This window comes from Microsporum canis, genomic scaffold (genome assembly GCF_000151145.1).
Source record: "Microsporum canis CBS 113480 supercont1.4 genomic scaffold, whole genome shotgun sequence".
In the NCBI taxonomy this organism is placed as follows: domain Eukaryota; kingdom Fungi; phylum Ascomycota; class Eurotiomycetes; order Onygenales; family Arthrodermataceae; genus Microsporum; species Microsporum canis.
Window position 1 is genome coordinate 2,560,216 of NW_003299166.1, and position 23,798 is coordinate 2,584,013.

The 23,798-nt window shown below is 40.7% G+C and overlaps 5 protein-coding genes across 5 annotated transcripts; 2 read left to right on the forward strand and 3 right to left on the reverse strand.

The window, feature by feature from the left end:
• Positions 1-11,387: 11,387 nt before the first annotated feature.
• On the forward strand, positions 11,388-11,644 carry MCYG_04918 (mitochondrial 54S ribosomal protein YmL39; the record flags this gene model as incomplete). The annotated part of the gene is made up of 2 exons (XM_002847135.1): positions 11,388-11,400; positions 11,484-11,644. The coding sequence occupies 2 exons, from the start codon at positions 11,388-11,390 to the stop codon at positions 11,642-11,644; spliced, it is 174 nt and encodes a 57-aa protein (XP_002847181.1).
• A 346-nt stretch (positions 11,645-11,990) lies between these two features.
• On the reverse strand, positions 11,991-15,319 carry MCYG_04919 (uncharacterized protein; the record flags this gene model as incomplete). The annotated part of the gene is made up of 9 exons (XM_002847136.1): positions 11,991-12,111; positions 12,182-12,218; positions 12,274-13,213; positions 13,292-13,330; positions 13,381-14,395; positions 14,455-14,764; positions 14,856-14,997; positions 15,020-15,109; positions 15,197-15,319. 9 exons carry the CDS (start codon positions 15,317-15,319, stop codon positions 11,991-11,993), a joined length of 2,817 nt encoding a protein of 938 aa, XP_002847182.1.
• Positions 15,320-15,886: 567 nt separating this feature from the next.
• Positions 15,887-18,443, forward strand: MCYG_04920 (conserved hypothetical protein; the record flags this gene model as incomplete). The annotated part of the gene is made up of 3 exons (XM_002847137.1): positions 15,887-15,902; positions 16,118-16,153; positions 16,234-18,443. 3 exons carry the CDS (start codon positions 15,887-15,889, stop codon positions 18,441-18,443), a joined length of 2,262 nt encoding a protein of 753 aa, XP_002847183.1.
• Positions 18,444-18,844: 401 nt separating this feature from the next.
• On the reverse strand, positions 18,845-19,502 carry MCYG_04921 (uncharacterized protein; the record flags this gene model as incomplete). Its single annotated transcript, XM_002847138.1, has 2 exons — positions 18,845-19,191; positions 19,244-19,502. 2 exons carry the CDS (start codon positions 19,500-19,502, stop codon positions 18,845-18,847), a joined length of 606 nt encoding a protein of 201 aa, XP_002847184.1.
• Positions 19,503-20,650: 1,148 nt separating this feature from the next.
• On the reverse strand, positions 20,651-23,523 carry MCYG_04922 (beta-1,3-glucanase; the record flags this gene model as incomplete). Its single annotated transcript, XM_002847139.1, has 3 exons — positions 20,651-21,074; positions 21,129-22,141; positions 22,195-23,523. The coding sequence occupies 3 exons, from the start codon at positions 23,521-23,523 to the stop codon at positions 20,651-20,653; spliced, it is 2,766 nt and encodes a 921-aa protein (XP_002847185.1).
• Between the last annotated feature and the right edge of the window lie 275 nt (positions 23,524-23,798).

Here is a 23,798-nt window from a genome sequence, read left to right on the forward strand (position 1 = left end):
GAAGCTATATTTACCGCCTAGATACCCCTAGAACGATATATAATATATTCTATATAAATCTACTCCGTCCTATAGCCTTAGACCTACTACCTTCGTAGCGAGTATAGGCCTAGTAACTACCTAGAATAGTTAGCGAGGACAGGGAGCCCGAAGAATTCGAGGTCGACTAGATAGTAAAGGAATAGACTAGAAAGGGATAATAGTAGCTACTAGTAAAGTAGATAGGCTAGGATAAGCTAACCTAGGAACTAGCCTTAGCGCTATAGGAGACTACTACCCTCGACGCTTTCGAAGCGAGAACTAGAAGGGGGGCGTAATATAAGGGGTTAGACCTCTATTCCCTTCTCGAGTTACCGCGTACTCTATAATTAATAAAGTAGTAAGGTCTATCTAGAGATACTATTACTAGACTCCCCCTTTTACTCTCGCGTACGTGACCTTTAATATAGTCACATAACCTTAATGCCTAGAGCTATAGCTCTATCCCCTATCACCGACTTCCTTCCTTTTCCTCTTTCTTCTTCTTCCCTATGTGTTTTGTCTTCGACTTACGGATACCCTTAGTTAGTTAAATAGAACTCTCTTCGGCCGTTAACAAAAGGTTACTCTACAAGCTTATATTAGGTATCTTATTAGTTATAACTTAATAAATATCTTTAGAATCTAGATACCGTATCTAAGACGTATAATTCGATCTAGAGATATAGTCTTTAATAAAACTAAAATATTTAATCTAGATAAAAAGCTACTAAGTCTTTAATTACGTAAGAGAACCGAAGAGATAGTAGAATAAATCGATATTATAATAAATAATAATAACGTAGCTTAAATACCTCTAGGAGAGCTAACTTCTATATTTAAGGTATTATAAGCCCTAGTACTACTAGTTCCTAAACCTATATCTTAAGCCCCGGTAGAAAAAGAGCTATAAGTTAATATAAACTCGTAGTTCTAGTTAGAACTAGTCTAAATATAGCTAGTATTACTAGAACCGACTCCTAAGCCGGAGGCTTAATATTAAATAGAAATAGATATTAGACTTAAATAGGAATAAACTCTAATTAAGCCTTAATAGCCTTAATAGCTAGAAGTTCTAATAATAGTACGTCTATTATTATTAAGGCTAGAATTAATAGTAGACCTATTACTAGAATATATTATTAATCGCCTAAGGTAGAGAAAGCCTTCTTATAGAGTAGCTAGTTTTTATATAGCTTTAGAACCTCCGCTAATATATTTTTATATAGTATTCTATATAGGAACCCTACGTCCTTGCGAACTAATTAACTAAATAATACCTTACTAGTCCGCTTTACCTCTACTACCGAAAAACTAGAACGAGATACTTAAATATCTAAAAAAGGACGAATTTATAAAGGTAGCCTAAGTTAAATAGAAAAAGATAAGGGGACAAGGTATATTCTCGAAGGTAATTTAACCTTAAGGTAAGTAAGTATTACTATTATAATAGGTCTTTATATATAAATTTAATAGAAATAGCTATCTTAAAAAATATAAAGTACGCCTCTATATAAGGGGAGATATATAGATTATAGGGAACTTAGATACCTACGTAGTAACGCTAGCTTCTAGAACAATAAGAGTACTTATCTTAGTAGTTATAGTATTCGGTCTTAAATAGTAGTAGGGAGACGCGGTAAACGCCTTCCTAAATATCTACCTTAACGAAGAAATTTACTATAAGTTCTCTAATAGATTCTAAGAGAACGGATATATTATAAAGCTATATCTAGCCTTATATAGCCTACGAAGGTCTCCGTTACTCTAGTTAAATATCTTTACTAATATACTCTCGGAACTAGGGCTTAAACCTATTTCTAATAAACTCTACCTTCTAATAGATAGTAAAGTCCTTCTATTCTTCTTCGTAGATAATATTATTATTACCTAGTAATATAGATATAGTAGATATACTAAATAGGTTATAAGTAAACTAATAGTAAAATTTAAGATTAAAAGTATTAGGAACGTTAAGTAGTTCCTAAATATTAATATTTAATAAGACGAGAATATAGGAAAAATCTAATTAAATTAACGAACGTATATTAATAAGATTATAAAATATTATAACCTATAATATATACCTAAAGCCCTAACGCCGTTAGTAAAAGAATAGAAATTAGAACCTTTTAACGGCTAGATAATATAGAGCTAGATATAAGAGTTCTAATAGAAGATTAGATCTATTCTATATATTATAATTACTACTAGACTAGATATTGCGTTTATAACGAGTAGGCTCGCTTAATTTCTAAAAAATCCTTTACTATTATATACGGTATAGGTTAATAGGCTAATCTATTATCTATAAGATACTAAAGATCTATCTATTAAATATACTACCGATTACCTCTATAAATTCTTTAAAAAATATTAAGTATTCGAAGCCTTAAGTAATATAGCGTTTATAGACAATAACTTAATGAGACGAAGCTTAAAAGGATACCTTTTTAAGCTATTTAGTAGATCTATTAACTAGAAGGTAACGCTTTAATAAATAGTTATAATATTAATAATAGAAGCTGAACTTACCTCGCTATTATATACTATAGCCTAGATAATCTAGTAGTAGCGCCTATTTAACTAGGTAAAACTCGATATTAGCTAAACGTACGAGTTTTACTATAATAATACTTAAACGGTTAGCCTAATAAAGAAGACTACTTAGCTCTTGCTAATAAAGCTTAAGTATATTAATATTTATTAGTATTAGCTTAGAGAACGTATTTAAAGCGGTAATATTTATATTAAGTAGGTTCTAACTAATTAGATACCTATAGATAGGCTAACTAAGGCTCTAGCGTAATAGTAGTACGAGTAGTTCCTATAGTACCTTAGCCTTATTAATAGGAAGCCCGAGTAGAGCCTAATTTATTTAAATCTATAATAAAAATTATAACTAGAGTCTATTTAAAATTTCCTATTTAGGACTAGAATATATATTTATTCGGCCCTTAATATTAATACTAGGTCAAAAGCCTAAGCTTTCTCCTATAGCTAGCAGAGCTATCTATAAGTAATGGAGCGAATGTATTCAATATCGATGTGCAAAAAATATCACGTGACCTGATGACTAAGATGATTACTAAGCACCCATCCAACATGTCGATGACTAAGCACCCATCCAACATGTCGATGACTAAGCACCCATCCAACATGTTGCTGACTAAGCATCCATCCAACATGTTGCTGACTAAACACTCATCTAACATGTCGATGACTCAGCACCCATCCAACATGTCGATGACTAAGCACCCATCCAACATGTTGCTGACTAAGCATCCATCCAACATGTTGCTGACTAAACACTCATCCAACATGTCGATGACTCAGCATCCATCCAACATGTCGATGACTAAGCACCCATCCAACATGTTGCTGACTCAGCATCCATCCAACATGTCGATGACTCAGCATCCATTCAATATGTTGATGACTAAGTATCGTCATTCAATTTTGATGGGGTAAGATGACTAAGCTGCCAAGCCACTACTTATGCAAGGTTGCAAGTATCCAATCAAATGCCTAGGATTCAACCAATCACGTAATTTATAGCAGACCCACAAATACGCACATTTGACCCCTTCTATATATCCACTTTTTGGAATACAATATACTTCGCTTCGCTCCGTAAATTAGTACTAGTAAATAACGCGGATATCTATATTTACTACTATATTTCTTTCCTTTCTAATATTTAATTTAGCCCTTATTATGCTCTTTTATATAGTTACTAATACCTAAATAGGACTAGTAATCTATCGGCTATATTATTCTAGAAATATATAAAGTCCTAAGTTTAATACCTATCTAGGCTATAAATATATAAAATATAACTAAAAATAGGCTCTGATAAGGAGTAACCTAGAATAAATTAGTTAATATTAACTAGGACTAGTACGGGCGTCTTTCTTTTTACTAAATTCTCTATAGTAGTTCCGAATCTAAAGACTACGTAGTCTCTCTTTTTTATTAACTAACTATTAAATTCGTTCCTTACTACTAACTTCTAGAATATTCTTACTACTTAAATAGGGCTAGTAACTAAGTAGTATATCTAAAAAAAGAGGATTCTAAGTTCGAACCTAGTACAATATATAAAATTTGTTAGATTATAATCTAACGTCGCCTAAATTCTCTATAGGGATATAAAGGTAGTGTTAACGGCCAAAGAGAGTTCTATTTAACTAACTAAGGGTATCTATAAGTCGAAGACAAAACATATAGAGAAGAAGAAGAAAGGGGAAAAGGAAGGAAGTCGGTAATAGAGGATAGAGCTATAGCTCTAGGCGTTAAGGTTATATAACTATATTAAGGGTTATATACGCGAGAGTAAAAGGGGGAGTCTAGTAATAATATCTCTAGATAGGCCTTACTACCTCGTTAATTATAGAGCGCATAGTAACCTAAGAAGGGAATAGAAGTCTAACCCCTTATATTATACCCCCCTTCTAGTTCTCGCTTTAAAAGCGTCGAGGGCGGCGGTCTCCTATAGCGCCGAGGCTAGTTCCTAGGTTAGCTTATTCTAGCCTATCTACTTTACTAGTAGCTACCGTTATCCCTTTCTAGTTTATTCCTTTACTATTTGGTCGACCTCGAATTCTTCAGGCTCCCCGTCCTCGCTAACTATTCTAGGTAGTCGTTAGGCCTATACTCGCTACGAAGGTAGTAGATCTAAGACTATAGAACGGAGTAGATTTATATAGAATATATTATATATCGTCCTAGGGGTATTTAGGTAGTAAACGTAGCTTCTAATCCTCTCTAAGACTCTAAACTTTCTATATTTTGCGTTAAGCTTCTTAGAGGGTTGGTCTATCTTAATATTCTATAAATCTAGCTATATATAATCCCCTACTTTATACTACGTACCTAGGTCCCTAAATCTATTTATAAAATCCTATTACTTCTATTAGGTAGCTACTATTAAAGCCTATATCTATTCGCTAGTTAACTTTAGCTTATATAAGATAGCGTCCGCTCATTAGATAGGGCTCCTTAAGTTAGAAGCTTCTACCATAAGGTCTTCTAGAAAATCCACTATATCTAGATAGTACCTATACTTTAGGAAGAAGGGGGATACGCCCGTAGCCGCTGTATCTCGATTATTAATCGCGAGCTCTACTAAGGGGAGCTAGTTATACTAGTTATCCTATAGGTAGTTTATATACTTCTATAGGTAGGCCTCTACTATTTAGTTTATTCTCTTAGTAGAACTATCCGTCTCCGGGTACTACGTAGTCGATAGATACCTCCTTATCCTTAGGATTTAATAGATTCGAGTCTAAAGTACTCTAATAAACTATATTCCGCGATTTATAACTATAGCCTATAGTAGTCCGTACCGCCTATATATCGTCCTAATAAAGATCTTAGTAATAGTATCGGCGTCTATCTTCTCGTAAAGTTCTAGTATAACCCCTTTACTTAGTCTATCTATTATTATTAATAAAGTAGTATAGCGCTAGCTCTTCGAGAGATTAGTAATAAAGTCTATAGAGAGTTTACTCTATAATCTATTTAATATAGATAAGGGCTTAAGTAATTCTTATCTTCGGTCCTTCTAGGAGTTTAAGGCTTTATAAGTCGCGTAGTTCTATAGAAACTATCTAATATCTCTCGCGTAGCCTGGCTAGTAGAATTATCTACCTACTAGGGCGATTATAACCTCTCTTCCTAGGTGGCTACTAAGTATAGAGTTGTAGGTATCTTATACTATTCTTGTCCGTAGTAGTTTACTATTAGGTACCTACCTCCTCCCTCTCTAGAGTAGTTTACTATTTAGTGCTAGAGAGTACTCTATTATCGATACCTTTACCCCAAGGTAGATAGAGAATCTCGCTCTCTTCTCCCGTACTACTTATTTTAGTACTAGTATAATAGAGTTATTTCTCTATATATTCTCCTAAATACTCCGCAGTTCGTCGGTCTTAAAGCTAGTCTAGTAATAGACTCTAGTTCTAGAGGGCGTAATACTATTACTAGGGTACTTTAATAGTCTACTATTAGGCGCTATAGATAGTATATATACTTTAGGCTTCGCAGAGAGCTTAATACTAATATTAGGGAGGTCCTCTTTACTACTATTACTTATATCGATCTATTTATCCTTTAGTAGTTTTATCTCTCTATAGGCCAACCGTTCGTCTAATATATCTTTAGGTATATCCTACTCTAGACTGGGGTCGGTACCGGGTCGGGCCGGGTTTTGGCCTTTAAACTACCGACCCGATCGGGTCGGTACTAATAAATTCTTAGTACGGGTCGGGCCGGGCCGGACCGCGTCGAGTCGGGTAAAAAACCCGGGTTTTTAACTTTCTATTACTAATAGTAATATCTTCCTAAATAGGAAGGCTAGGCGAATAAAAATATTATTATTTAAAAGCTCTATTAATTCTCTATAAAATAAGGCTATTTACGTTTTAAAATTATTAGTATTAGAGGCTCTAGGTTCATATTAAGATATAGTTCTAAAAATAGTATACTTTCTTTAAAATTTAGCTAGAGAGCTTAATTTAAATAGTATTAAACTACTAATAACCTTATTTAATAGAGAATTAATAGAGCTTTCTAAAGATTCTATTCTTATTTACTTAGCTTCTCTATTTAGAGAGTTAGAATATTTTAAGCCTCAACCCGACTCGACGGGCCGGGTTCTAAGCCTTAACCCGGCTCGCCGAGTCGGACCGAGTCTAAAAAAAGCCTAATACCGACTCGACCCGGCCGGGTCGGACCGGGCCGGTCCGGGTAAAAAACCCGGACTCGGCCCCAGTCTATCCTACTCCCTCCGCGAGAGCGCGTCTACTATCGAGTTTAGGATCTCTAGCCGATAGATTATCTTAAAGTTAAACCGGCTTAGGAATTCTACCTATCTTATCTATTACTCTATTAGCCGTTAGATCGTTATAAAGTACTCTAAGTTCTTATAGTTTATTAGAATTCTAAAAGAGCTAACTACTAGAAGTTCTACTTTCTATTCTTCTAAGTACCGGATAACTACGAGTAGTTCCTTATTATAGATCTTATAGTTATACTTAGCCGGAGAGTTCCTTTTTAAATAGAAGGTATAGGGGCGAAGAAAGCTCTTATTATTATACTATATTAAGGTACCTCCTACTATATATTCGGAAGAGTTAGTTTCTAGTATAGTCTCCTATTCTAGATTAAATTATAAAAGGGTAGGCTTAACTATAAATTTCTTTTTAAGTTTATTAAAGGCCGTATTAGCCTCTAATATCTACTTAAACTCGGTATCCTTTTTAATAAGTTCTATTAAGGGGGCCGCTATCTTTAAGAAGTCCTTTATAAATCTCCGATAAAAGTTTACGAACCCTAGAAACCCTTATACTCTTTTTACTAATTATAATACTTACTAGTTTAGAATAGTATTAACCTTCGCGGGGTCTATCTTAATTCCTTCCTTAGTATTAATAATAAACCTAAAATACTTAGTAGAAGTAACTTTAAATTTACTCTTATTAATATCGATAGATAGTCCTACCTCTCTTAGTTTCTAGAGTACTCTCTTTACCTACGCTCTATATTCTTTAAGGGGCCCTTCTATAAAAATTAAGATATCGTTAATATAGGCTAATACGAATTCGTCTAGGAAGTTCTATAGTACCTAGTTAATATATCGTTAGAATATACTTAATATATTAGCTAGACTAAATAGGGTTATGAGCTATTTATATAGGCTATATTATATTCTAAACGCCGTTATCTATTTCGATCCTTCCGCTATCTAAAGCTAATAAAAGGTAGTAATTATATTAAGCTTAGTAAACTATTTCGCCTTTAAAATCCGCTATAGTATCTTATTTATTAGAGGAAGGGGGTATCTATCCTTTCGGGTAATCTTATTTAGGCCCCTATAGTTAATATAGAACCTTAGTCCTCCTTCTAGCTTCTTAGTAAATAGTATAGGGGTAACCGTAGGTAAGTTACTTACGCGGATAAACCCTTTCTCTAGTAGTTCTATAAGGGTTTTCCGAAGTACTAATAGCTCGCCTCTAGATATATTATAAAGGGGGCCCTAGAGAATCTTTAGCTTATTTCCCCGTTCGTTCTATTTAACTAGCTCGATCTCGTGATTAATACCTAATCTATATAGAGATAGTATTTCTACTACCTTCTAGTTAAATATATCTAGATACTTATAATACTACGGCGGTAGCTTCGTTCTAGAATCCGTCTGTGGCTTTACCTTTAGAGCCTTCTTAATATCCGCTATACTCGCTACGAATATTTTAATAGGAGCTATCTAGTAAAGACTTCTATAGATAGGCTCTATTATTACCTATACGTATAGTATACTCTATATAGTAGGCTCGATAGGGGCCGTCTAGTAATAGTATCGCTAGACCGGCCTTATTAGTACTTATATATCTTATCCTATAGACTCGCTAGAAGTTATCTAGTAAGGTCTTCGCTAGATAGATTCTAACGTTATTCGTAGACGGCACTCTGCCTTCTACTTATCGAGGTCTCCCTTTTATACCTTCCCCCTCCTTACTCTCCTATATAAGTAGCTAAAGGCTATAGTTAAAATTTCCTTTATATCTATTTTCCTCTATATATCCCCTACCTCTACTCTAACCCCTATCTAATTAAAAACTAATATCCTCGTCTATTTTTCTAATAAGGCGTCCTAATCTGCTATCTAACCCCTTCCTAATATAATATTATACTCTACTACCCGTAGCAAAATATATATAAATATACGCTTCTATTAGTTACCTATAATATCTAGAGTTATATATTCTATTTCTATTATTATCTTATCTATTAGTCTATTTATACCGGAGAGTATACGTGGTATAATTGGAATACGCTTAATACACTACTTTCTAGTAAAGGCTAATATTATTACTCTATAGGCTCTATAGCTAGTATCTATTATAGTTCTAGCTATAGTAGTTTAATTTACTATAGTATCTATAACGATATATAGATTTTCTATTTTTCCTTTCTAGAACCTTTACTATTCTTATAGTATATCTTCTTGGGGCTCCTATATACGCTTTAATATAGGAGCTAGTCTTTTTCCTAGCCCGAGTAATTAGCGTCCTCCTCCTCTTCTAGATCTAGTAGTAGTCCTAACGCCGCCGGGGTTATATCTATAACCTATATTATTAGGCGTAGTAGTAGGTAAGGGTAAGCTATAATAAAGTAGCCTACGCCTCTGTAGCGTAGATACCTACGGCTCTACCTATACTTTTCCCTCTCTTTAGGCGACGCCTACTTAGTACGGCGAGCTAGCTTCTAGACGATACTATTAATATCTATAGAGTCCCCTTGAGGGACTATTAGGGCGAGAATATAGGGCTACTAGTTCTAAGAGCTCTATACTCTATAACCTTAGAGCCCGATACGCTAGGCCTAGGCTACTTACTATATCTCTCTAGACCTATTATCCGTTCGCCTAAGGAGGGAGTAGTAGTCCTTATAGGACTCGGGGGTATCTACTCTAATTATATACTCTAGGAGCTTAGGGTCTAGGGCTATCTATAGTACTTCCATCTTTACTATATTGTCCCAAGTATAGCCTCCTACTTCTATAATAACTTAATTAAATTCTATAAGAAACTTAGCTAGTACTCGCTTCCCTTAGCGTATAGTATATACCCGCCGCCTAGCCTTCTCCTATTAAGCTAGGTCGACGAAAAGATAGTCTAGATAAGTATAGAAATATACTAGTGTAAACTAGCTTAGATCGTACTAGTTATACTCTATCTAGAGAAGGACTCTCTTTACTACTACTCCTTCTAGTTAGGAGAAAATATACTATACTCGCTAGCTAGGGCCCCTAATTAACTCCCTATCTACTATAAGTTTAGCGTTAACTTCTATCCTCTATAATAGATAGTCTAATAGTCTTTCCCCGCTAAACTTCTCTATATTTAGTAAGGCGGGTTTTAGCTAATTAGGGTGTGGTAGTATCTATATCGAGGAGGCTAGTAAGGCTTAGAGGATAAGATATACTACTAGAGGTATCCCCTACTCCTATACCCTCTCTCTTAGCGTGGCTAGCTACGCTATTAAGGTTCTAATCTACTCCGTCTACCTCTCTATAAGGGTACTCTACTACTCTAGAAAAGCTCCTAACTAACTCGGTGGCTAGTTATTATTCTACTATCTATTTCTATTATTCTCCTAGCTCTAATATTAGCCTTCTGCTATATCTATTACGTTCTAATCTTCTATTCTAATATTTCTATACTAATATTTCTAATATCTTCTATATACTCGATATACCTAATATATCTAATATAACCAATATATCTAATATAACCAATATATCTAATATAACTAATATATCTAATATAACTAATATATCTAATATAATTAATATAACTAATAAGACCAATATAATAATATATTTTATAATATTAACGGCCGAAGAGAGTTCTATTTAACTAACTAAGGGTATCTATAAGTCGAAGATAAAATATATAGGGAAGAAGAAGAAAGGGGAAAAGGAAGGAAGTCGGTAATAGGGGATAGAGCTATAGCTCTAGGCGTTAAGGTTATATAACTATATTAAGGGTTACGTGCGCGAGAGTAAAAGGGGGAGTCTAGTAATAGTATCTCTAGATAGACCTTACTACCTCGTTAATTACGGAGCGCGCGGTGACCCGAGAAGGGAATAGAGGTCCAACCCCTTACAGGTAGATACTAGTACCTACGTAGATATCTTTTCTTTTTTACTTTTTATAATACCTTCCTACCAGTAGTACCTTTCTAATCTAGTAACTATATAGCTTTATTTCCTATTTTTATATATCTAAATCGTTTAATATATCTATTTTAGCTTATTCGAGCTAGGGGGGTATATTAAATATTATACTTAATTAGTAATATAGTTAGATTACGTATACTACCTCTATTATATCTAGTAGAGACTTATACCCTATACCTAAGCTCTTTAAGCTCACCAATATACATATATTTATACCTATATATACGTTCAAACTCATTCAGCCAATCATCATTCGCTGCTCTTGCTCATATTTGACAAAAAATTACTGATGCCCGCAAACGCTGTAGCATGGTTACCCGCTCCGCCCTTTTGAAGAACTTAACAATATGTCAAATATAACAAGTCTCTCTGCCGCCAATCAGTGCGGGCTCGCCTTTTTGGCCGAATGGCAGATTCTGACACAATATATCAAGTCCACATAGAGGCTCGCTTCAAACTTTTGCCTAGGCGCTAGGCGCTATTTTTCACGTGATACCTGCTTAATAATAAAATCTATGGATCACATGACTAAAACTATCAACTTTTTTCCTCCAACATTCTATTCACAGCCCGAGTTGATTCTCGAGTTGATTGACGACTAATTTCACTGTTTTCCTTTCAAACCATGGCTAAAAAAGGTCAGTTGCTCATCAACTTCGTGCTAACCCTCATTTATCCTTAACTGGACAGAGCGTGGTTGCTAAGTAGTTCTTGTATATAGCTAAATCCCGAACCATCGCCGTCCGCCTTATCTCCATGGCAATGACCGGTTACTACAAGACATTCACAAGACCGCGAGCAAGCCGTCCGCTCAGTATGCTCAAATACGATCCTGTGGTCAAGAAACAAGTGTTGTTTTTGGAATCGAAACGGCGGAAGTAGAGAGTACGCACCCTGATTTGAAATGAATATGGGTGATGAGGGACCAACGCAGGACGCGATACAATGTCGGAACCATTTGAAGAATAGACTAGCTGTCACTTTAATTCAGGAAGGATTCTTTTGGAATTTGAAGAAAGAACATTGACCCGTCATCGACGCTGAACGCGACACTCAACCCTTGATAAAATGGGTCATGGAGAGACAAACGAAGCCGGGCGTTATTATGATGGACAAACCTGTATATTATTGATTATTTTCTTCTTCATTTTTTTTTATTCTTTACAGTTAAGGTACTGTGAGTGTCTCGAAAGCAAGACCGAGACAGGCATTACCTCAAAATGTTCCTTTAGCAACCCGAAAAGCTACATAGAATAAGCTTACAAAGAATCAAAGGGGCACATAGATCTAGGGGCCTTGTATAGTATTTCGTGCTATGATCTATATATAATGAATAACTGATTAACAAGCTTCTTATGGATATGACTATAATATAAGTAGTCTTGAATTGATTACCCGTGAATTCATCATCAATGGGACGTATACTTCTGGCCAAACCTGTTGTTGAATGTCTCTTCTGTTCAGGAATTAGTATCTTCGAATATAAAACACGCAGACTCACTCAATCTTACCTCTACGCCTCTTTCTACTATGAACACTAGATTGTGTCACAAAAGTATCCACAGAATGATTAACAGCCCAAGTCAGGCCTTGCTGACTTGTAATCACCGATAGAGAAGGACTCGGGGTTGGCTGGGGATCAAAGAACCTAGATGAAACGCGAGATTGACGCCTCGGAGCTGCGTTTACATCTCTCAATCGTTTCTTTTTAGTATCTTTGGAGGGGGTGTGAAATTGTGCTGGACGCTCAATTGATGGGGCAGTAGTTGATTGTGTTTCTTTTAGAATCCCTTTCAGCGACGAGTCCCCTTTCTCTTTCTTAATGGGACCGTCATCTGAATCATTAAGAATGTTGATAGATTGAGTATTAGTCCCGGCTGCGCAATCTAGTTTATCAGCTGTGAGCTTGTCATTCCTTTCTTTAAGGGCTGTATTTTCAGCAATGATCGTCACATTGTTTGCCTTGATCTCCGCATTCGCCTGTTTTAATATAGTATTCTCTTCTTGAAGAGCTGCTTTTTCTGTCTCAGTGACTGCTTTATTTGCCTTGATACGTGCGTTCTCTTTTTGTAATATTGACTTTTCTGCCTTAATGTTTGCATTTTCTTGCTTTAAGGCTGTAACCTGTGTCTTGATATCTGTGTTCTCTTGCTGTAAAGATGCGTTCTCTTTATGGTTAACCACATTGATCTGCTGTAAAGCCGAATTCTCCTGCTTTAGGGTTACGTGCTCTCCAAGATTCGCTATGTTGGTAAGTTTTAGAGCTGAATTCTCCTGTTTTAATGCTATATTCGCCTCTTGGATAGCTTCCAGCTGTTTTTGAATGTTATGTTTCTCTCCTACTTGCGAGGCTTGATGCTGTTTAAGAGCTAAAATAGCTTTCTCATGCGCGAGCTTTATCGTTTCACATTCCTTTTCGGCCCCATCGAGCTTCTTTTGATAATTACCCACCTAGACTATATAGTCAGCATTGGTAGATATTGTTTACGTAGAATATTTGAAAGGTAGCTTAGGGAACGTGAACTTTACCGTGAACAATAGCTCCGCATGCTTAGCACTGGTTCCTACCTTCGAAGCGTATTAGCATAGAACGAGGGGTAACAATGCTTTATACCTACTAGCTCTGCTTTCATTGTCTCCAGCTCTTCTCCGAGTTTAGCGTTATCTGCTTCTGCCTGTTGTTTTTCCCTGGTAAGGGTATGTTTTTCTTGCTCAAACCTAGCACGGTCTTGGTCTTTAGATATTAAGCTTGCCCTGGAGAGTTCCTCTCGTATTCTTTTCTCAGCCTCCCTGGAATTTAATTCGAGTGTTAACTTTTCAGAGTCTATTTTGCAAGCAAGTGCTTGTGCGTCCTCTATAGCTTGATTCTTTTCCTCTAGCAACCGCTCCATGTCTTTGTTTTGGGATTCTTTTGATTTAACGAGGGCTTCGAGAGCGTTCTCTTCCGCAGTAAACTGATGGATAACGCCCGTAAGCTGGGCTTTGTACTGGCTTATATTCTTCCCTAGACCCTTGGTGCTTTCTGTGAGATAGTTTAGGCTATCGTTGATTTGATCTTTTTCGATGTTTAGAGAAACCTGTTCCTTTCGAATCGATCGATACTCCTTAAGGAGCCTCTCCTGGTGATCCGCAATTCCAACCATGAGGCCCCTTACCTTCCCAAACTTCACCTTCCACCGCTCGATTGACTGTCTTTGAGCGGTCTTTTCCATTTGTTGCTCTTCATATTTGTACTCCAAATTCTTTAGCCTAACCGTAAGCAGTTTGTTGTCCTCGCCTGCATCACGCAAATTCGCCTTCAGCTCATCTCTCAACTTCGCGGCGGCCGCCTCAGCCACTTCCCTTTTCTTCAGCTTCTGTATCAGCAATTTAAATAATTCATCTTCAGTAGTCTGTAAGGTATTGATAGAAATATTTTCTTTTCTGTTTTTAGATAGAATAGAGGGTGGGATATTTTGACTGGATATCGAAAATGCTGAGCTGGTAGGTGTACCGCTCTCCAAGGAAGGAGAGGCGGTCCTAGCTCTTTCAGAAGCCCTGGCCTTTCCATTGTCTGCATGGCCAAAATCCTCTGTCACGACTTTTCCACTTTGTGGTGTCGTATCTGGCGCCAATGCCTCCTTATTATATTGGCTTTAACTAGAAATCAGCAAGACAAGCCCATCGTGGTACAGGGGTGGACCATCTGGTACCTCTGGGATGAAAACGTGCCCTCCCTCCCAACGGCCTGGGAGCATCTAGGCTGAGGGTGAGAACTAAAGGCTCTCCCTGGAAGTGTAGGCCTGGCAAATTGAAAACCAGTGTCTTGCATGCCGGAGCTAGGTGGCCTTGTAACAAAAAAGATATGATTATCCTTGATACCAGCTGTAGGCACCTCGACAATACACTCTTTGACAATTTTCCCCCCAGCGGGGGAGAGCCCCCCATTATGAGTAGTAGGGTCTGCCATCGTACTTATGGTTGGGGTCGACGTTGTTGTAGACAAAGGAGTGAGGTTGATGTCTTTTTAACCCTTTTTAGGTCAGAAGTCACGGGGTTTACTACTTTGACCTTCAGCCTCAACTTTCAACCTCATTTTCATCTCACAGCCAGCAGGAAAAAGATGTTTGTGGGCTGATGAAAGGGTACCCGCAGAGTATGAAGTATGGGAACGTTTTAGAGACTAGCCTGTCGAACAGGACTCCCTGAAACCATCCACCAGCTCCTATCATAGCGAGATTGAGGATGCACTCAGGGTTTAGTTATCTGTGTTAAAATGGTAAGCTTGAGGAAGAACTCATAACTAGTTTGAAGAGGAACGCTGGCTTTTTTTGCTGATAAACCTATTGGCAGGCATACTCCGGAGTACTATATGTACTTTTATGTAGGATCTTCCTGCTTAAGCCTGAAGGATTCTGTTGGATCCCGCGATGGAAGACGCTTGTTAAGACGAACCAACCAGGATGTCAACAGGTACGAGACGGTCTCCATTTGCCAGCAGCTAGGGAATCTCTCTGATTGGTTTGTATTTAAAGATTCGACAGAAACAGCTGTCCCCAAGCTTAGTAGCGCCATCATAACCCAGAAACGCACCAAGGAAAGACGGGAAGGCTGTGGCTGTGAGCTCGCCTATTATCACCTGGCTATGCATTCCAGGATGACGCTACAGAGATTCCTCGTATCTTATTCAAATAAGGCTGAAAGGATGTTATTCACCTCCACAATGCCCTGGTCGAGCTGTTTGGTCGCGTTTTACATCCTGATTCCCCGATTATTTGTGGATTTAGACAGTTAATCCAAAATATCACTCTCCTTTGTTTGCCTGGTATTTGCTGTAAATCCCGCAGAATTTCTCTACGCTTCCTCTTTCTCCTTCTTTTGTCCTTTCCTCCATGTTTCGGGTATAGATGCATTTATCATAAACATCAGGAGCTCTCTCTGTTCAGATGGAACCAAGTCGAGACTCAGACTTTGATCAGATATTTCTTCATCCCACTGCGAATAGCCGTCATCGGGGAGGAGACTCAATCGCCTTGTCAAGGAATACTGCAGCTTATCGTCGACTATCCTCCGTTGACGAGCCATACCTCCATCCTTCTGAAGCATTCAGTTCTCCAAAGCCCGTCACCACTCCAGCTTATCAAGATGCGTCGTCTAGAGGGTTCGGGTTGGGAATTGGCCAACCAGGCAACGGAGTAGTTGGTGGAATGGGAGAAGACGCTGACTTGGGATATCATCCATCCTATCACTCGAGGAATATAAGCCAGTCGTCGTTGTTACGAGACGGCGATACACCTCCAGACCTTGGAACTTACCTTCGCCCGTCACCCCCTTTGCATTCCTCTTTCCAGTCCGATGGGTCAGATCATAACACAGTTCGTATTGTTGAGCCGGAAGATGGACGGGACTATGGTATGTTAACTATTAAATATTATATGAGAGATCCTTGTGAGAAGCACCGGCTAATATAGCTATTACCTTTTACTCGATAGACCGCCCCAAACGTGTGCGCTGCCCGACCCGCAGACATGTCGTTCAGCGGCGAACTGCATGGCTATCGATTGCTATACTAGCTCTCGCATTCTATTCCACAGCGTTTTCCGCCATATACTTTGTGGTTGCCTGCATGAAACCCCATTACGGGAACAGGATCGGAGGTAGCGGAGGGCTGGCACCATCTACCGCCACACTTCTAAGTGCCCTCTTTGCAAAGACAATTGAATTGTCATTCGTCACCGTCTTCGTTGCTTTCTTAGGACAGGTACTCAGCCGAAAAGCCCTGGGCAAGAATGCTGGAGGCATCACCATTGCCGATATGTCGATGCGCACTTGGGTCATGCAGCCTGGAACTCTGATCACCCACTGGGAAAATGTCAAGCATTCGGCTCTTACGCTGCTGGGGATTATTGCAATGACCACGACCTTTGTGGCCATGTTTTATACAACTGCCGCAGAGGCGCTGGTTTCACCAAGGCTCACTGCTGGTATTCCTGAGGTCAGGGAGCTCACCGGTGAGGTTAAGACCAAATTCGCCAATGCCTCATATTTATTCAGCAACTGTCAAAGCCCGGTTCCTCTAGCGGTTGACCCCATAAACCGAGGCTCAACTTGCATGCAAATTGCATTCTCCGGCAGATCGTTCCATAATTACGAACAGTATCTGGGGCATTGGACTGAGTTTAGCTCCACCCATGGCTCAGCGGATATGCTGCTTCGCCCTCCACCAACCGGTACCTGGTATGATAATACCACCGTAAAAGGAAGTTGGATTGAGCCATACAATATGACTGAACTCTCTATCAAATGGGGCCGGATGGTTGTCAACGTCACAGCAGCAATGCCGCATGCTGGTATATTCACAGCAGCCAGGCATCCCAAGAACAAGATCCGCTTGCCCGAGGATCTTGGAGGGCAAGGAGAATTTAATATCAAAGCCGCGGTTCCATCGCCAGTTGTCAATGTAGTCTGTGCAGGCATGACGGAGGAAGAGCTGGCTCCCATCGTTTATACCAAATGGCCTCATCCAAACTTTCCATTTAATGCATCTACCTGGCTCATGAATCAGACGTCGGATATGCCAAATTATCCAGATTGGCTGAATGCTACAGTGGTCGATGATATTTTCGAATTTGGAAAGAAATTTGGGGATCGGGGCCAAAGACCACCTATATTCCCTAAGATTCCACTGGAATATAACACGATTATCAATGTGACTGGACTGTTTGAGACAAATTCAATTTACCTTCTAGGGTCATCTCCTCCATCGATCTATCCGCCTCACTACCTGTGTCAAATGAAAGGAGGCTTGACACCCCAGTGTTTAACAAAATATGAGGCGGCATCCAGTGGTGGAGTACTTTACACTCAGTGCGGCAGCGCTGCAGACTCCATGACGTACCAATCCGTTGCCCCTGATGCGCCTCGAGTCATCATTGACAAGGACTGGAAAAATGTTGCCGAAGAATGGGCTAGATCTATAGCATTAAACACAGGGTTATCGGACGGCTACGGGAGCAATGCGCGCCTACTCTCCCAACTGATCCCCAATTCTGATAGCAAGACAAACATATCGTCCTTAGATCCACACTTGCCATCCGTCGCTGAAGCCCTAGCAGCAATGGCCAGCTCTCTCCTGCTACTGGGGACCCAGGATGCGTCTTTTGATCATCGAAAGACATTTGCTGATGCTCGGATGGCAGGCCACAACGAATCCATTTTTGAACAGTTCCACGCCACAGTATGGGCCTCTGATTATGCCTCAGGGGCGAACTCACCAGCATGGCAGAATGTGTTCTATGCCGTTCTAGCCCTTGTCCTAGTCACAAATCTCATTTGCTCAGTGTATCTGTACCTAGCCTTCCGAGGTGTACAGCTAACTGATTTCACTGAGCCTCAAAACACTTTAGCTCTGGCTTTAAACAGCCCGCCTAGCATATATGTTAGCGGAGCTTGTGGCGCTGGGCCAGAAGGCAAACAACTTACCCAACGATGGATGATTTCCATGGACGAAAAGGACGAACACTATTACATGATTAGTGCAGAGGAAGCAGAGGCAGAAGAAACTAGACTTCGACAGAGAGGACCGTATAATAATTATTCGATGGATGATAATGATGGCAATATAAAGCATGCGGTAAGCCCAAAGGTGTCCGAGTATCGGAGAATTTCACGCGCAAGCAGCTCGATATCGTTATTATCATAAATAGCCATCGGTTGTCTGCATATTTTTACGGAGTTGGTTATGTTGACCGTGGTTATTTCTTTGCCTTTTTTTTTTTGTCGGCAACATTTGCATCAGCGACTTCATTATGATACATAAAGGGGGGGCATTAGCGGCGGTCTATAGCATACAATAATAGACTACATTGTCGTTATATAATGATATGAGACCAAGTTATGAGAATAAATATAATAGCCACAAATGGCGGGTATGATACATGCATCAAAACATCAAGAAATAGCGGTAACTACCAAAGGGACAACCATTGAACACCTTCACTCTAGACCATTTCCAAAGTAGACAACAGCAAAGATGGGACACGAAGAAAACGTCATCAGGCTTCACATTTGCGACCGAACAGCTCTAATGCCAATCCTTGTAATTCATCTACTGTTCTTGAACGAAAGAAGCTTAGCAAAGTTGGAGTTTGTTTTCTCACTCCTTTGGCCCCCCTTCTCACCCTCGGTCATACGAGGATGCCTATCTCCCGGTCGTGTAGAGCGGTTTTGATAGTGGGACATAGGATTTGTAGGCTGCAGTGAGGGTTTTGGCTGGCGAGACGCTATTGCTCTGGCCCCGGCAGGAGTCATTGGATATTGGCCGCGGCTTCTAAAGGTAGGAGTCATAGGAGATTTGATGGACTCAGCGACTCTACGGACTGAGTACCGCATTGTTTCTCTCATCGTCCATTGCCTTCGCTTTGCTTGGTAGAATAAAACACCAGTGGTTACTGGAGGCGAAGTTAGATAAGTTCAACTAGAGACAATGAAATGCAGACATACTTCCAGTTATAACAACAATTACAACCACAATAATCATTGCTATTAGGGCGCCTTTCGGTATCTTTACCGATCCACCCTCCGCTCCAGATGAGCCCGTCGATGCGTCTGAGCCCGCGTCTCCAAGACTTCCGGGGACGACCCCCTCATAATCATATTCATCAGCGTATGGTACTGGATTTGCCACGATAAGCTGCGATTCAAATAGGGCGAACAAGGCCAGAGGTAATAGGTTAAGGCGGAAGAGGGATGACTCCAGCATATTTGCGCTGGCAGTGAGTCTCCCACCAACACTTGTATATATTGGCAAGGGAAAGCAGGAGTGGGCTAGTTATAGAAGCCCGGTAAAGGCAGTATGTAATAGCACCCTTTCTCGGTTTGCGTTATCGACGGTATGACTTTAAAATGAGGGTAGGTGGTAAATATAACCAGAGGAGCTGGAGGCGGGCGATACATCGTCTATATAGGGAGAAAACCGCAACGCCGCCCCGCGTTGTAACATGTTAACTATTATGCAAGGAGGCGTACAGAGTCTCATGTATCTTGTTGCAGCACCTGGGCCCCCTTGACGGCCAGCGTCTTGGTGCTTCTGTCGAATAAATGCAGAGGACGGCCCGTTTCCCAATTTAGCAACTGATGTTAAGCGCCCAGGAACATCGTTGCAGCAGGGCCAGCAACCAATCACGACTCTGAGACAAGCCTCTTCACAGCCTTCATCCAACTTATCACAGCTCCATCACACCGATAGGCTCACGCCAAGTGTAATGTGAAAAGAAAGCTAAGTTAGTTCAATGCAAGGGCGGCAGGTTGGTCAACCAACGGCGACAACGTACATCCTCGTTTTCGTAAGGGTGACTGGGATAACAATGTCGAATATCTTGCAGACCGTCTATGATGTCAGGTACACGATTGGCCGTTCAAGAGGTGTGTATCCTGGCTCCTTGGTCATGATGGTGAATATACCAGGAGCTGGGTACCGCGATCTCGTTAACATTTCTTCCCCTGTCGATTCCATGTAAAAAGCCTGAAGAATTCAAGAGAGTCAGCAGTGCAGATGTAAGGGGATATATGATACTCAGTCACTAAATTATCACTAAAGCCATTCAACGAGAAGTGGTCAGCCCCTGATAGAAATCACCGAGGCGCCCACCGCACATGCACCTCCCTTGTCGCTAAGACTCCTTATGTCTGACATGTCGTTGGTTTGATCTTGCCAAAATCCACGGTATGGAAGGACAAAAGCTGCCAAACATATCAATGATATTCACAATACTATGTAGAGCCCGCAAGTTGCTCAAGTGCCGTATGTACCAAATTATGATACTAATAATAATATACAAAAATGCATCCTCTTTGAAACCAAGCAAATAAAACCCCCAAATATCCAAAACCAAAAAATGTCAAAATATATCAGTAGTTCTCCGGCAAATCGCCAAAATCAGGAATATCGTCGCCACACTTGAACTCCGGTTCGTATGCTTTAGTCGGTAATATGCCTGCAGCCATCCCTTTCCTCCAACTCCACTGGGCAGCAGACTCGCTGTCCCAGGTCCAGTAAAACCACCCCCAGCCCTTCTCGAAGGCGGAAATTTGAGCTTCGGCATAGAGCTTTAGCCATTTCTTATAGGAATCTGAATACTGCGAGGGGTCTGCGTTTGCGGCGTCGCACGAACATTGTTTCCCACTGGGACAGGACGGGGTGAGTACGGGATCTCCGCCGATGGGGTTTTTATCCATAGTGCCTGTCCAGCGAGATCCCACACCGACGCTGTTGATGTAGATGGTACAATCCGTGTCGGCCTGAGACCACTCGCCGCAGATAGTTGGGCCCCATCTGTATCAGGTTAGAAAGCTGGATCTGAAAAGAATGTCGTAGATATCAACTTACCCGCTTCCTTTGGTATTGCTATCGCTGATCAATTCAACCCAGCTGTCACATACGAATTGCAACTTCTTCTTGTGCTCTAATTTGATCAGGTCGGCGTTGAAGATAGTGTATTGATGGGTGTCTATGATCATATCATGGGGTGTATTCTGCAGTATGCTTGACCATTTCGATAGCTTCAGGAAGCCATCCCCAAAGACAATCTTCTGCTTCATTCCATTCCCAGCAACGATATCAGCAGCCTTGGTTGTCCAGTCTAGAACTGGTTCAATATCTAGCTTTAACATCATCGGTTCGTTTGCAAGGCCATAAAGTGCAATAACATTTTTATATCGTGGTTGAGCAAAGAATTTAGACAGCTGGTCGTGCAGGTCAAGGGATCTCTGGCCCCATTTAGCTCCGTCATCACCATTGAGCCACTTTATATCACCTTGGCGACCTGAATGATTCCATCCGTTTTGGCTTCCTGGAACGCCGTGAAGGTCTAGATTGACGCGCAGCCCAAATTTTCTGCAATATTCAATGGCCCGTAGAAGGTATCGCCAGCCCATTTTAGCGAAGTAAGGGTCACCCTCGTAGGTTGTCACTACCCAGTAACCATACGGTATTCGAACATGATCGAACCCAGCATCCCGGATCTCTTTAAAGGACTGCTCATTGATAAATGTCGCGTAGTGCTTTTCTAATGTAGGTTTACCTGCATATCCCAGGCGTTTGGTAAGGGTATATTCGTCCACGACTTGATCTCGTTCAGAATATTTCTGGAAAAAGGACGGGGTGATGAACGGTTCCATGGACAGCCAGCCGCCTACATTAACGCCTCGGATGGGCTGTTTACCATAAGGAAACGGCTTGTTCAAAGGCGGGACATTTTCATTTGCTTGTGCCGAGTCATCCCAGGTTGAATTTAGGCCCATGATGGGTAGGCCACCGACCGTCTCATCTGTATATGTGACGTTGAAATCTGCGGTATCGTACCATGAAAATGGGTCCAGATAGGTTCCCTTCGCATCGGGCTTTAGAAGATGTTAGCATATAATTTAAAAAAAGGCAATAGGAAGTGACGAACCGGTATAGAGTCAGGGCTAATCCCATCAAGCTCACTATGTGACGGTCCAGTAGTGACAGGGCCGTCTGGATGAGTACCGCCATCACCATTCTTCTTCGACACCACGACGGCGACGGTTATGATGATGACAAGAAGAAAAATACATATCCCTACCGCAATAAGGATCTTCTTCCTCTTGCTCCAGTTCTGAAAGCAGCCGCTACCAGCACTGCTACCATCATCGTAACCGTTATCGTAATAATCGTCATATCCCCCGCCTCGTCCTCCGCCATGATATTTCTCTCCATGGATTCTCCCGCCTCCCCTGGTCCTCAGTTCAGGGCTTCTCCCTTCCTCTAGATAGGCGCCAGAAACAAGTCTCTTCTTCTCCTTTTCTCTATTCTTTTCCCGTTTCTTCTTCCTCCGCAGGTCTCCCGAGCTCTCCCAACCTTTTTCCTTGTCTCTTTCATTATCTCCGACGAACCCGGTTTCAATAATATATTTCTTCTTCTTCTTCTTTTCTTTCTTCTGCTGTTTTAATTCCTCCTTGCGAGCCTTTTTCTTCGTCTCCTCGTCAGCCTTCCGGTTCAGCTGGTCAAGTTGCGCTAGCGCATTGGAGCTAAGAAGCACCGTAGCACTATTCGCCGAGTCGTTGCTGGTATGCTTCTCCCGCTTTTCACGCCGTCCTGCTGTTGCTGTTGCCCGGTACTCCCGTTCATGATCAGTATCGTGGTCTCTTCTTCTCCGACCTCTTAACCGCCCATCACCATCTTCGTCAGCTGTGCTATCCCTCCTGGATCGGTGTCTGTTATGCCCTTCCCGATCCCGATCCCGGTCCCGTTTCTTCACAGGCGAAGTAGCCGGTGACTCCTTCGCTTTATATCCTGCTCTAGGACTGGGATAATATGAATTCCTGTCTCGGTCTTTTTCTCGCCTCTCCGCGCGCGCAGGTTTAGCGTTCGGCGGCCGTGCAAAACTCGGTCTCGAATCAACGGGGATAGCTTCGCCTTCAGATACAGTTTCATTGTGACTATCTTCGGTGCGGTCTCGAGCTCGTCTATCTCTTGATTGACGATGGCCTCTCCTCCTTTTATCCCTTCTGTCGTCAAACACGTCATCTTCGTCAAGGGTATGTGCTGCCTCATCATCGGCGTAAACACCACGGTATCCATCCCCCCTGGTCCTATCTCTCACTTTACTTTCTTGTCGCCTACTATGGGTATGACCATGATCGCGGTCATTATCATGGTCATAGTTGTAATCGTATCCAACATTATCTTCGTCATCGCTTCGTTGTCTGCCGTGGCCGCGACCCCCAGACCGATGCGGCGGACGGCGCGAGCCGCTCATGAGCGGTCAATGGTATTATATCGGGTTAGATGCCGGCCTAGGGGGGGCTGTGATAGTGGCTGAATAGTAGAGGGTGCCGTCGTCGCAAGAGTTAAGAAATCGTAGCTCGTAACACAATAATTTGGAATAGAAACAAAATAAAATAACAACATTAAAATAAACAAGTTAAACATGTATCGTCAGAAGCCGTTAATAACTTGGTGCAGCACTTTTGTACCGTCTGTTGTCTTCAATGTCGCATATTATCACTTTATTTGTTTACATCTTGCAGATTC